This window comes from Epargyreus clarus, unplaced genomic scaffold, assembly GCF_041222505.1.
Source record: "Epargyreus clarus isolate Ecla_fem2 unplaced genomic scaffold, WU_Ecla_fem_2.2 ptg000026l, whole genome shotgun sequence".
NCBI lineage: Eukaryota > Metazoa > Arthropoda > Insecta > Lepidoptera > Hesperiidae > Epargyreus > Epargyreus clarus.
In genome coordinates, this window is record NW_027332233.1 from 15,110,160 (window position 1) to 15,124,950 (window position 14,791).

Here is a 14,791-nt window from a genome sequence, read left to right on the forward strand (position 1 = left end):
TGGGTAAATTATCTAAAGAGTTTGAAAAGGTAATTTGGAATACTCGATAAATATCAAGGTTCTAAGACAGGATCAAGTTCCCGTTATTACAGATTTTTCCTTTATAATGCTACTGGTAATGTTTCTTTTTGGTTTGTTTAATTTTATGATTGCTCAATAATAATATAAATAAATTAAGAACATTCTGTTCATTCATAACATGTTCACAAATCTGTAATTTGAAGTATGGGGTTGGTTAAACTGCAATTCGCAAGATTGAGATTTCCCAGCAGCAGCTGAGATGGATGTACAAACAAGCCCGGACATCGGGGAGGGCTACTACCCCCAGGACTACACAAGATAGAAAAAAGGAAATCTAAATTTCTACTGGTCCGCAACTTGTACATTTTTTCCAAACAGTATTTTTTCGCACTTTTACTGGCAAACTTACACTTAAATAATTTCTATGTTAGAATAATTGTATTTGTTGGAAGTTAATGTTTATTTCAATTATTTCAAATTTAAAGGAATTGAAAAATTGTTGCCATTAGTCTGGAAATAATTAAGGGCCTCTGCGCCTTTGTTGCCCCATACTCCAACTCACGCCCTGCATGTAGGCCGAGCGTAATTTAATGTGAATTTTTACTAAGTCGAAATTTAGGCAATTTCCTTTTCTATATTAATATGATATTAATATCAATTTACGATAATGCTTCACGCGGCGGCTCCCTATCATGTCGGGGTGATTAATGGCTACCGCGCCCTTAATATAGTTATGGAACTGTTATTGACCCAAGGACATGACAAAATGGACAAGCATAATGTACCCAAAATATCATAATTAGATTCTGATATAAAAGGCGCTAATATGGAATCGTTAAAAAATGTCGAGCGCTGCAGGGATTTGGGCGGAGAACACGTAGTCACTATTCATACTTTTCAGTTCTTCAGAGGACGCTTTAAGGTGTTGTAAGCACGACAGAATATGCTCCAAGGTCTACCCAGTCGACAGATAACACCCGAGTTTAGCACTGAGACATAAAAAGAGGTTTCACCTAAATATAGGTTATCTAAGTATTTTCATTCGATTTGTCTATCTATCGCGATCACCTTGATCTGCAGATTGTACAACTGGGGCTTAACACCCTGTGACTGCGAAATAGAGATATATATTGTGCGGTCTCTTGAACCCCTGTGTACTGGGCTATTCCCAAGGGAGTGTACTACTCCCCAGGTGATATGATAATGTAGTCATTTGTAAACGGGGCACTGTTGGACGAACGGAAAATTATTAGTTTATTCCACCGGTCAAATCCTGTCATCAGCATGAAAATCGTCTGAAATTGACGTACAAATGTCGTCGATTACGGGATGCTGGCGTTTTATGTACTTATATTGCAATACTCTTCTATATATAAGAGTAGTTATTAAGAATATAGTTTATTCAAAGCGAAACCCAAAAAATAGATGTCATAAATTAAAAGCTTAACTTGCAAGTAAGAAATCGAATTATTCGCACTGACCTATTAAAGCATTTAGACGGTATCTAGCACATTTCGTAATATCACATTTAATCAGTATTAACGAGAAGCCCATCTGTTCTCGACATAAACCAGATAGCGCCAGATACCTGGCATGCCAATGGTGTGCATTTCTCCGATAAAATATAGCCAGCGATAGTTTTATTTTTAGTAGGACTCTTAATGTCGCTCGGGAATTTATTGACGCTCGTTAAATGAAGATAATTGGCACTACTATTTTACAACTTCAATTTCCCTTTGATTTCTCTGAAACTGTCCCCAGTTAGTTTGATCGGAAGCAGACAGTATTTATCTAGCTTTTGCTACGACTCCGCATAGATTGAGACATTATTTTGTAATAGATTTATTTGCGTCTGATTCTATCAGAATTATATTCTTTTGACAAATCATTTACAATAAAAATGAAACGTTTTTCATGACTTCTACTCGTTTTCTGTTTTTCTTCAAACGTATTTTTATATTACATATTAATTTTATTTATGATGATATATTACAGATTTATTACATTTAGTTTATAAGTTATATTTAATATCATTGCATAGATAAATAACACTCATGAATATCACCTACGTAACTGTTACGTGAAATAGAATATAAACCACTTCAAAACTAGCGATTTTTATTATTCCTAATCATATAAAATTAATAGAGTTACGACTAATTTGATGAATTTACTTACCCCGCTTGAAGAAAAATGTAACATAAATGGTATTTTAAAGTATTTTAAAGGTCTTTTCCCAATCCCATTAGTGACGGAATGTCACGGTCTAATCTACTGTCAAGCCCACTCCTACGTTAATTAACTTAATTATTTGTCGTTCTGCTTCGTTAAATCCTGCAGTAATGGCTGCAGCCACACCTACCCCGCGATGCATTATATTGATTAACTGTTGATTTCACAAAAAAGATATTGAGTAGATCCTACCCATTTACTTATATCGTAATACACGTATGAAGTGAAGTGAATTACGAGGAATTCCCGGTTTCCTCGTGAAAAATTGCATGTTCATCTATTATTCATTCAAAATTAGGTACCTACATACTTTTTATTGAAATGTTCACCATAATAAACAATCATCGTAATTCTCATCACCGACACATAACAAATCAATTGCTAGGCTTTCTCCCCTAAATGAGAAAATGTGGAGATCGTTAGACTAAATGATTTTATAGAGCACTTTTTTCAAGACATGTTTTCCTCTACCATTAAGGAATGAGATGAACCATTTTTAAAATGTGCTAAAATACTCGTAAAACTAAGATTTGCACGGCTGACCCTCGTTACAGAGGCATTCTTACAATTAGGCTATCCCATATTTTTATGTGTAATACAATATATGTATTCACCATTTGTCTAACTCTCACTTTACGCACATAGAAAAGATACTCGTAAGTCGTACTACAAAACAGAAACATGATATTGAACGACAGATTTCGTATTTCGTTTGTATGTTTGTTTGGATCACCGTTAGCGGTTGTCATGTCCCTTAAAACGACTCGTGCGTAAAGGAAATACCGCAAAGAACCTTCCAGAGAAACGTATAAGAGAAATGACTTATACAAATCGATTTAAAGTTTTCAATGAGTCACAAGCGATTGATGATGTAATTTTAAATCCGTATTTACATGAGACAAGCTGATTTATATTTTATTATGATTTAGATTTTATTAGAAGACATCGAAAAGGTACAAACACGTTTTTTATCGTTGGCAGACGAATAGAAAATATCGAGAGTTTACTAGAGCATTTCCATCAACGTCGTTTATAAATCTTCTGATTCTGAAAGGAGTCAAGTATCTAGATAGATCACTCTGATAGTAATGAGTAAATTATTGTTTGATGTTTTGCTATTGTCAGCTTTGGATAGACTCTACATTTCTTACTTCTTGATGATAATATGGAAGATGATGACAACAGAAGCATGCCATGAGTGGAACATCAAACGTGCAGTTTCTCATATGTGCCTTGAAAGATCGTTATCAACCTATTTCTGCCCGATTGCTGAGCACGAATCTCCTGAGAGAGTGAGAATAGTTTCGATCAATTCAATTAAATTTTGGACTTACTTGAGTTAGAATTTTGCTGAGGCGAATTCTTTCACTATTTTATGTGACTTAGTTTTAAGGTGATTATCAGTTAACCACCCACCGTTCTGACGTCACCCCACGTCACGGGCGCCCCGGCGGTTCACGATGAGTTGCGATCCGCGTCCCCATCATTTGTGTTTGTCCGTCAGCCGTCAGTGGGGCGCGTAGGCCGGGTAAACACGTGTGCTTGAAAATCAAATGTGAGAAAATATATTGATAGAAAAAGTGCGGACGGAAAATCGGTGATAAAATTTGGACATTTGTTTACAAAGCAAATAAAATTCCAACAAAAATTTCATGATCTAATAATGTACCAGTTATATGGTCCAAAGTGACAAAAATATTTTCCTGTAGGCACATAAAGATGATTTCAAAATTTTCGCGTGTAAATTGATTCACTTCAAATTCGTACGTCATAAATTTTGACGAAACAAAATTAACCAAAACCATCGGAAATACAGATAACCAAATTATAGATTCGGGTGACAACAATCGGGCGATAGCTATCGATTCCGGGTTACGACTATTGTCGCGTTTCCCTATTCTCTACTGTTAGTTTTGTGTTGACGTTAATTCAAATGCGTTTAGTTGATATCGTTCCAGTGATTATATATGCCGCCATATTAATGACGGAAACGCAGAGTTCATTTAGCGTAAGTCTGGTCAACACGTCGTGAATATGAACGAACGCTTCGTTAAAACCATCTCATTAGATGTTGCACTTTGTGTTACTTGTCTATTCTTGTTAAATACATAGGACACAATGTCTAAACAGCATGTCTGTTCAAATGCTTTGCTAATTGGTGTTTTACTGGTGTAAATTGTTCTACAAGTATTTTTATAGCTTAAAACAACAGTGGTAAACGCTACTGTATTCTGGTGTAAGGAGTGTGCTAGAACAGATACACTTAGGGTGCCTTTACACCATAGATGCGCGAGGTAGCTAAGCAATGGATTTATATCTAATCCACCTATACATTTGTTTGATTTTAATTCACTGAAATTGCGTTCAAATCAACCATAGCTTATCTACCTCACACAACTTTGGTGGAAAGGCACCCTTACACGAAGTAATTCAACTGAAGGCGGTTTGTCAAAAGTAACAATCGCTTTTCGGACAACTTCAGGAAGAACTCCTGTGGTGTTAAATTTACACTGCCATAATCCATAAACATCTTTAATCAATCTCAAATATCCTGAATCTTGTGGGAATTTCTTATAAATGAGTGGTTACGTCTTAGGACTATGTTTGAATGCTTCGTGTTATTCTCGTCCCTGGTTGACCACATCCTTCAAACTCTAACACTAATGCGAGAAAATTACAATGAACAGATATAGGAATAGCTATTGTCCTGTCGCAGTCGAACGAATCGCGTAAGGCGAAGCTTTTCAATATCTTCCCTTTAAATATTTTTTCATTCTAGATTGAAAAGAAATCCTTGTTATGTTTTTGTTCTCTTTCACCATAATTTCTGATTTACATGTATTTATTTCTTGAATACCAAAACATTTTACGTTATTTTGTTGACTAGTTCAGATTTACTTTTTGTATTTGAAAAACTTTTTTGTTACCTGTCTATACAGTATTCGTTTTATATTAATTGTATATAAAATTTAAATAGTTACGTCTTGTTGGGTTTCATTTAAAACTTCTTATTTAACATTAAAATACTTGATTCTTAATGAGATATTAAACCCACATTTATTCCGTGCTAATGACACATTGGAATTTGTCTTCAAATATCCTCGTCACAGATCCTCAGTCATTAAATACATACTAAAATGTTAATAAACATTGAAGGTAACCTTTCAATTGGCCTTTAAATTTACAGTCTTCTATAATTATTTTAGGTAACACATCTAAAGTTATCTATTGACTTTGGTACCTAAAAAATAATCAATGTGTTCTTTAATTTTACCTCATTCTGATCCACATTAGCTTAAGATCATTTCGAATACAAATCGTCATAAATACTGTTCATGTACTTCTATATAAATTTGATAAATTCTGAATTGTATGTTAATTTCGATTATTGTACGATGTACTTTTTATTATTTTATGAATACTTGCTAAGCAGGCAATTGAAATAATAACAAAAGGCAATCCGTAGCTTCCACATGAATATTGACAGAACTACTATCTGAAATTAAGAAAAATACTAAAATTATTATTAATAGTATCATTATTGCGTACATTCGGGTGGACTTACTTGTATGTGAAGTATGACGATGGACGTCAGTCCTTATTTGCACGTGCCCATTACCGTGTTGGCCAAGTGGTCCGAGTTAGCGCGGCTGCACCAGGTTAAATATTGACTTCCTCGTTAGAACCCTCACTGGGGAACAATAGGTTGACTGACGCTCGTAAACGCGTAGTAAAGCGAAGGTACTTTACGTCTATTACGGCTATTAGTTTATTACGAGTTGGTACAACGTTTGTACTGTGCGTCGTTTGTCGAGTTTGTAAATCTTTTCCTTGGACGGTCATATAAATTTGGTTTTGGCTTTTTTTGTTGCCGGTGGTATGTGATTTCAGAAATTAAGAGATTGATACTGATTTAAATAAAAGTTTATTTAGACAGTTGCATGACATAGTAACAAGGTGCTAAATTGCTGGAGAAAATTAAATAACAAAGATGATAGATACATTTGTATGTTTACATTCTAAAGTGTAAAGAGTATATGGTAAACAAATTGTGTAAACTAACGATACTAACTCGTCCAAAAAAAGTAAAGACAACACCTGTCTATGTCTGCCACGACGCGAAGTATCTGATCAAAGATATACGATCAAAGAGATGCCAAGCACTCGGGCGACAATAAAGCTGCCAGCTTCGGAAGGATTTTTAAAATTCTCTCCTCGCATGTTACTTTGACGGAAGGCACGAAGAGCCCTCCAATGGTGTTCCCTAGCGGTACGTTCTAATTTAACTTCCTATTCCTGCTTTGTATAAATGTCCCTTCAGATTGATGGCCATTGATGAAATGTTTTGAAGTGACTTAAAAGCTTTCATAATAATGTCGTTATCTTTAACATCAGTCTAACTTATCTTACAGGATTAATATGTTTGTCTTGTATAGGTGTTAATTGGCTTCAAAACTTTTTGGAATAATCTAGTCTATTTCGGATTTTTAGTTTGTCTTAGGTATACTGCACCAAATTCTACGAAGAAAAAATAATTGTACGAAACAGTTAAGAACGAAGAAACACAAAAGAATTGTAACAATTATAGCTACGACGTTTAAGCTCTCCTTGTTTGGTCATATGTAAAATCGGTACGCTTCACGTTCTTTGCGCGCCTGAAATTTTCATTCAGAATCAAATCCAAATGTATCCGGTGGAGCACAAGTCACTCACGAGGTTTCCGCTCGTCACTCTCGCTCCCTCAAATTCCTCCTCAGTTTACGGCGCTCATTAGTAGAAAAGTCGCGCCTCTTTGATCTATCGTTCCACTGTATTCTATATCGTTACCGTGGTTAATTATCTCTTAGTGGAACCGAGTTGACTAAATTAATTAAATACTGTGATATTTTATATCCAGAACTCCCTGTTAAATATTGGGTGATGAGCGTTAAATTGATATCCTCATTTTGACGGAAAGGAAATATTGACGTAACGAATTTTCGTATATAAAATTAGTTTAATTCTGAGCATCTTAAGTATTTCAAACGTTTTATTACTATTTATGAATCATAAAGGGGATAGTAAATTGCAGCTTTAAATATTGTTTAAGTGATTTTGTTACCAGCATGTAACAAATCATTTTAGAAAGCAACTTTAATTTACATTTGACTCTTGGCCCTTATGTAGCGTGGGAGTTGCACAATAATACCTTCATAAATAACGACTGCCTCTAGACAAACGTCATGAGTAGAATTATCTACTGAGACCGTGTAATGTAGTGGAAAATGTACATTATGTATTACGCATACGCATATTTAAACATGAATTGTATAGAATCGTAAATTTTTGCGACCCTGGCGTGTTTTACAATAAATACCATCCTCGACATTCGAACAATTGGTCGATTTTGACGAATACACTTGATTTGTGCCCGCTTATAAATAATCTCCAGCCGGCGTGGCTGGAGTGGCGTGCGCCAGCGCCGGTAACGCTCGCCACTACACGAGACTTTAGTTGTGACTGGGACGCGTTGACGAATACTCTGCTCGGTGCACATCTAGCCGCCGCGACACCGCGACCTCGTCCTCCTGACATTGCGTTATCTCTTATCAACGTGTTTATCAATATTCGATACCGAAACATCGATATGACGATATGACCGGTTGGACCGATGATAATTGTAAATTCAGTGAATTCGTGCCCTTGACATGAACGAAACTTGTGTACGTTTGTGATAATAGCTTCATTATCACTGAAATTTGCATAAGACTGCAAGTGTATCCTGCATTTACGCACAGCGTAGGACGCGATTTACTCAGATAAGACGTAGGCTGTGATTATGGTGCGCTGAACGTGGTGTTGGACCTGTGGGTGTAATTTTTCTAAAAATCAGCTTCGTGATTGGTCGAAGATGGATCGGACAATGTACGGCAAGGTGCTGCCGGGCACCTATTACCCGTTTCGCTGCGCGATGAAGGAGAACGGAATATCGCCGGGCTGTGAGTATTAAATTGAATTTATTATATTACTTACTTTAAAACGCAACAATTTGACGAAGAAACCTTGTTAGTATATGTAAAATTTGCTTCTTCGCTCTAGTGGTTTTGTTTACTACGTAAGGAAGTGTACCGTAACAGTGCGTGTTTTCTTTACAAATGATTACATTTACTTACGCTTTCGTTGATTCATCCAGTATGTTTATTTTTATAAGGTGCTCTAGAGTGCATTGCTTCTACAGTGAACCGCACTCTTCCAATGTGTGTTTATTTACTTTTATTAGTGTCATCGAGTTGAGTGTAGAAGCACTGAACATCGTCTCTTTTGTAATTTTAGTGATCGTTGCCAACATATTTTTAGCTTGTTTAGTTACGTTTGTGGTGTCGCGATATATTAACTAGCTTGGAAACGTGATGGATAAATTGTCATAACGATCTTTTTGTTTCATTGATGTTGTTTCAAGTGTCCATCATATTGTTGTTTGAAGGACTCTTGACAATATAAGATAAGTACGCATGCGTTCAATCCACTTAAGATCTTAGTTAATTTTTCCACTTGCTCTATTCATATATCGGTATCAGTTTTGATACAAGAGCTGCATACTTTTACGCATAAAGAATTAATTTACACTTAGCAGATGACCGTGCACAATAAAACCCTCTGTAATATATTACAGAGGCGGTGTTTGTTATGTTCGTACGTGCTAATCAGAGTCAGGGTGAGGTCATCATGATTGTTGTACGTCAGGTTAATTTGGTTCCATTAGCATTAGTTTGCGGTTCTTCTTTGCTCACTTTACGAGCCCAGGGCCTATTCCTGGATGGCCCCGTGGGTGGGAAATAAAATGTCGACTTTTATTGCATCGCCCTGTTTATGATCCATTTTATTGGGAAATTAGGATCGCATAGGCATTTTCCCAATGTTAATGTTGGAAGTTTCACGAGAACCTATTTTGTTTATTTGTCTAAAAGAATTAAATATATTTTTATATGAACTTATTTTACGCTTAATAATGCGGATATGCAGCATATGCACCATATAGTGGATATGGATGGACAATATGTGATTAGTATAGTGGAAATGACCAAACTTCAAGTAGAACTGTTACTACGTGATTACTAAGCTAGAACTTCTATTGATATATCGATAATTATGATCTACAATAACATTAGCAAAAAGATGCATCTGATATGATATGAATCAACGTTAATTTATTCCCGGTCGTAGCTAATAATCCTTAATAGCTTCCATAGCATTGTCATCATGCGCATTATCCTTCTTCTCTATTGAAGTTTATTTCAATTAAGTACAAAATTGAATGGAAACTAATTAGGTACATACGATATACAGAGTTCATTTGCTCTTATGTCTTTACCTAGAACTACTACTAATAGATTTAAAAAAATAGGATTTCCATACCAAAGCTGAGCTCTGCTAATTGTTTTATCTTAAATACATAATGTAACCACAAACACTACTTTCTTTTCACGATGATATTTAAATTTATACATCACATCTTCATAATCATTCGGTTTAGTTTTTACTTGACCAAAACGTTAAGGCGACAGAGGTCTTTTGGTTGTTCCATTATTATCCTCACTAACTGTATCTAATGTCTATCACGTGATTTTAGTAGTGAGATTTTCCTTGACCGATGTAAGTATAATGCAGGCAGGGTCCTGGTGCCCGTGGGCAGCAGCATCAAGCCGGTTGTTTCGCTCTGAATGCATTTAGAAGGCCACGCTGAATGCCATTGCGAGCGCCCACGCGTTCCTGTGATTTAGTATCTTGAGACGTTTAGTCTTTTGCACTTTTTGCCATTTTAGGAATACGATTTTAACTTTCAGTGTATATCGAGTGTATGTTTGTTATAATTATCTACTTAGTAATTTTGATACTATTGTTGAAGATCAGTGGTCTCAAAATGTCTGATGGTTTTTAGGATACATTTTGCTTAGCAGATCTGTCATATACCTACATCAGGATCAGTCAATAGAGTTTATGTTACTGATGTTTACTATTTATATTTTGATTACCAAGTGGCTTCAATTATTTTTATAGTTTACGTTAAGTTGGTATACTTAAGAAAGACGAAATATATTCAAAGTTTCATCCCAATTAGCAATACTAAGAAAAATATGAATTTGCTAAAATATACGAGAATGCTCACCACCTACGCCTTCCACGTATACCTTTATGATTATTGGCTTTTGAGCAGCAGGTAGTTTAAAAACGAGTTTGGCGTACGAGACTTAGTAACTAATGAAAAATATAAACTCATGATCTGGAATATAAATAATGTCAATAAAATTATGTTTTTCTATACAATACATTATGAATTCAATATTTAGTATAATGCTAGGTTATCTCGTAGGAGGAATCGTACTGCAAATGTTATCTTCTACAGGATAAATTCATAAATTAAAATTGGACTATAATGGTTTATACAAAAATTTTATAAAATTCCTTATATTTAGATATGAACTAGGTATCGCTTGTGTGCGCTCGCTGCTAAAGCAGCTCGCGGAACGGTTGTCTTCTTTAGTTTTGCGTGCAAAATTTTTTTACATTTTTTCCCCTATATTGAAGTTTTATTAATTCTGATTGGGGCTGTTTGGAAAAGATATGAGTTAATATTTGCAAAATACCAAGAATTTGGGTCGTGATTTTTTGTCTATAAGCCATACATTTTAAAGACATAATAAGGAGACAAAAGCTTGAAACATTACATACAAAAATAACTATTTATAAAAATTGTTATTTCTTGTATGACAACACTAAAATATTTTTTTACCAAAATGTGCAGATTATTAGTATCTACCAATGCCTCTTACACTTTAATGGCATCAATACAAGACAACAGCTTCAAATATTGCATACAAAAGTACATATGTATGAAGATTATTATTTTTTGTATGGCAACACTTAAATATTTTGTTACCCAAATGTGAAGTCTATTAGTACCTACAAACGCCTCATACATTTAAATGACATCAAAAGGAAAGAACAGTTTGAAATATGACACACAAAAATACACTTGTATGAAAATTATTATTTTTTATATGGCAACACTGAAATATTTTTCCACCAATTTATACAGTCTACAAGTACCATTAAACGCCTCATACAGAAAACTGATATTTAGTGATGCTGGGCATGATGGTGGTGGTCTTTAAAGGGAGACAACAGCCCGAAACACCACATACAAAAATACAAATGTATGAAAATTATTATTTTTTGTATGGCAACACTAAGATATTTTTTAATCAAAATGTGCACAATATTAGTACTTACAAACGCCTCATACATTCTAATGTTACCAATACAAGACAACAGCTTGAAATATTACATACAAAAATACATCTGTATGAAAATTAATATTTTTTGTATGGCAACACTAAAATATTTTTTTACCAAAATGTGCAGTCTATAAGTACGAACAAACGCGTCATACATTATAACGTTGTCAAAAAAATACAACAGCTTGAAATGTGACATACAAAAATGCACATGTATGAAAATTATTATTTTTTGTATGGCAACACTGAAATATTTTTTTACACATTGGTACAGACTATAAGTGCCATTAAGCGCCTCATACCAAAAAATGACGTCATATGGTGGCAACAGCCTGAAATCTTCGATAATCCTGTAGAAAATGCATTTGTATGAAAACATTTTTTTTGTATATGGCAACATTGGATTTTCTATTTTTTACATAGGGTTCAGTTGAAATAAAAAATATCTCCCATACATTACTTATATGCTCTATCTACGGTTTCCGCCCAAGTACTCAAAAAGTGAAAATCGTGAAAAAAAAATCTGTATCCCAGTGTTGCCAGTTGATTAAGACAAAAATCGTCAAATGTCATTACGGCACCAAAAAAAAATAGTTCTGTGAAAAAATTTAATTAAAAATATTTCTCCTTCTACTTTTCACATTTTTGAATGAAAAGTTCCAAAAAATGTATGAACGATGAAAAAAAAAACTTTACCTGGAAACACTTCGAGTCGAGCTCCATGACCGCCCGATACAAAGCGACTCGCTCAAATGTTGCCAACCTCAAAATATTTCACTTCGAAAAATGCATTTTTTCCTACATTTTACAAAATGGCTGACACAAGGTGCGCCATCTGATTTAAAAAAAATAATATTGCCATATGATAAAATTGAGGATACAATCCGGCCAATAAATCTAAAATATCGAAGAAATATTAATAAAACCACCGCGCTACGACCCCACAAACACACCTCGAAAAATGAAAGATTTCAAAGTCAAATATCTCGGCGGCCATCTTGTTTTTCCAATTTTTTCTAATTTTATCGTAACAGTCGTCCCACAATTAGCCGAAAATGACACCAATCTCAGATAGGCGCCCAGAATAAAAAAAAAGTTGAAAATCGCAGGAGGGCCGCCATCTTGAATTTTGTATGTTTCCCATTTTTCCTATAACCACCATTATTTACCGAAAAAATATCTCATACATTATTACTACCCCCCACCAATAGTTTAGGCTGGGCTACTCGAAATGTCAAAAAAGTGAAAAAAAAAATCTAGCTCCCAGTGTTGCCAGTTAATTTGGATGAAAATGGTCAAATGTCATTACGACCCCCCTGACAAATACCCATGTAAAATATTTTCATTAAAAATGTTTCTCCTTCTACTTTTTACATTTTTGAATGGAAAGTTCCAAAAAAAGTATGAACGAAGAAAAAAAATCCTAAACCTGGCAACACTTCAAGTCACGCTCCACAACCGCCCCATACAAGGCGATTCGCTGAAATGTTGCCAACCTCAAAATATTTCACTTCAAAAAATGCGTTTTTTCATACATTTTACAAATTGCCTGACGAACGATCCGCCATCTGGTTAAAAAAATAAATAAATCCGATTTGGTAAAATTGAGCATATATCCGAGAAAAAAAACTAAAAAAATCAAAAAAATATTTAAAAAAACACATCAGTGCCACCCCGCGAACACACCTCAAAAAATGAAAAAATTCAAACTCAAGTATCTCGGCGGCCATCTTGTTTTTTCAATTTTTTCTAATTTCATCGTATCAGTCGCCCTCAAATTAGCCGGAAACGATACCGATCTTGGATAGGTGCAAAATAAAAAAAAAAGTTGCCCAATCCAGCTCGGCCGCCATCTTGAATTTTGAAAGTTTCAGATTTTTCCCATAGACACGGAGGCAAATAAAAAATTCCACTCATACATCAAACCCACCCCCCACCACTCCTTCAGGTCGAGGTAGTCGATTTTTCGTAAAACTGAAAAAAAATTCCTGCGGCCAGTGTTGCCAGTCGACATCGACGAAAATGGTCAAATGTCATTACGACAGCCAAAAAAAATATTCCTGTGAAAAATGTTCATCAAAAATATTTCTCCTTCTACTTTTCATATTTTTGAATGAAAAGTTTGAAAAATTGTAAGAGTGGGGAGAAAAAAACTCAAACCTGGCAACACTTCGGACCGAGCCCCACGACCGCCCCGAACAAACCAAATAGCTCAAACGTTGCCAACCTCCGAATATTTCACTTCAAAAAAATTCGTTTTTTCGTACATTTTACAAATCGCCTAACAGACGACCCGCCATCTTGTTGAAAAAAAAATAAATCCGATTTGGCAAAATTAAGGATATATCCGAGAAAATTTAAAAAAATGGCAACAAAATATTAAAAATCCCAAGAGATACGACCTCCCAAAAACACCTCGAAAATTGAAAAATTTCAAACTCAAACTCGGCGGCCATATTGGTTTTTCATTTTTTTCCAATTTCATCGTAACGCCCACCCGAATATTATTCGAAAAAGAAACAAACATCTGCGTAAAGTCAATAAATAAAAAAGTTAAAAATTTTAAATCGGCCGCCATCTTGAATCTATGGCATCTCATATTTTTCCCTTTGCCTCGGGGGGGACAGGAGAAAACCCGCCATAGACAACAAAGTCGCTCCTCGCCGGCATCATGGAGAACGGCATGTCAGTCAGTCAGTGGTAAGTTCAGGATGAAATACTGAGACAAAAATTATAAATAAATTGAACTGTATAGTTAATGAAATTCCATAACTTCTGTTATGGCTATTATTTATAAAAAATATACATCACATGGGCAAGCGTGTGGCAATTAACATGTTTTATGTGTACCAGCGTTACTTTAACGCATCGTCACAAGGTTGCACGTGAGTCGAAGCAAGTTAAGGACGAACGCCACATGTTCCTTGCGCACTTGCTGATAATTCGCAGAATAATTAAAGGATTAAGTCATTTTCAGATTTCATTATAATGTTTCATAGGTTTTTGTACTCTACATCTGCTTGTCAAGTACCTCGCGTGCTTTACGTATTGTGTACGTACCCTTAGTATGAGTTTGTACGTTTTTACAAAAATTACTGTTTTTGTATTTGTTTACGTATTTCCCATACATTTTCAATCAGTTGTGATACAGTCTGCTAGGGGCGCTGATTGGAAATGTATGGGCAAATACGTAAACAAATACAAAAACAGATTTTTTTCTAAAAACGGAAAAACTCATACTAAGGCTACAGTTATGAAAAACG

General features: G+C 35.0%; 1 protein-coding gene across 2 annotated transcripts in view; it reads left to right on the forward strand.

Moving 5' to 3' along the window:
* Pax (paxillin) overlaps window positions 1-14,791 on the forward strand; it is a 63,569-nt gene that overhangs the window by 1,461 nt on the left and 47,317 nt on the right. The window contains exon 1 of one of the 2 annotated variants that reach the window (XM_073087996.1): window positions 7,728-8,231. The exons of the other annotated variant lie outside the window; for it this stretch is intronic. Coding sequence (XP_072944097.1) covers window positions 8,144-8,231 — 88 coding nt within the window. The 5' untranslated portion in view covers window positions 7,728-8,143. Of the gene's footprint in view, window positions 1-7,727; window positions 8,232-14,791 lie in introns of those variants that run through there. 2 annotated transcript variants of the gene reach the window in all.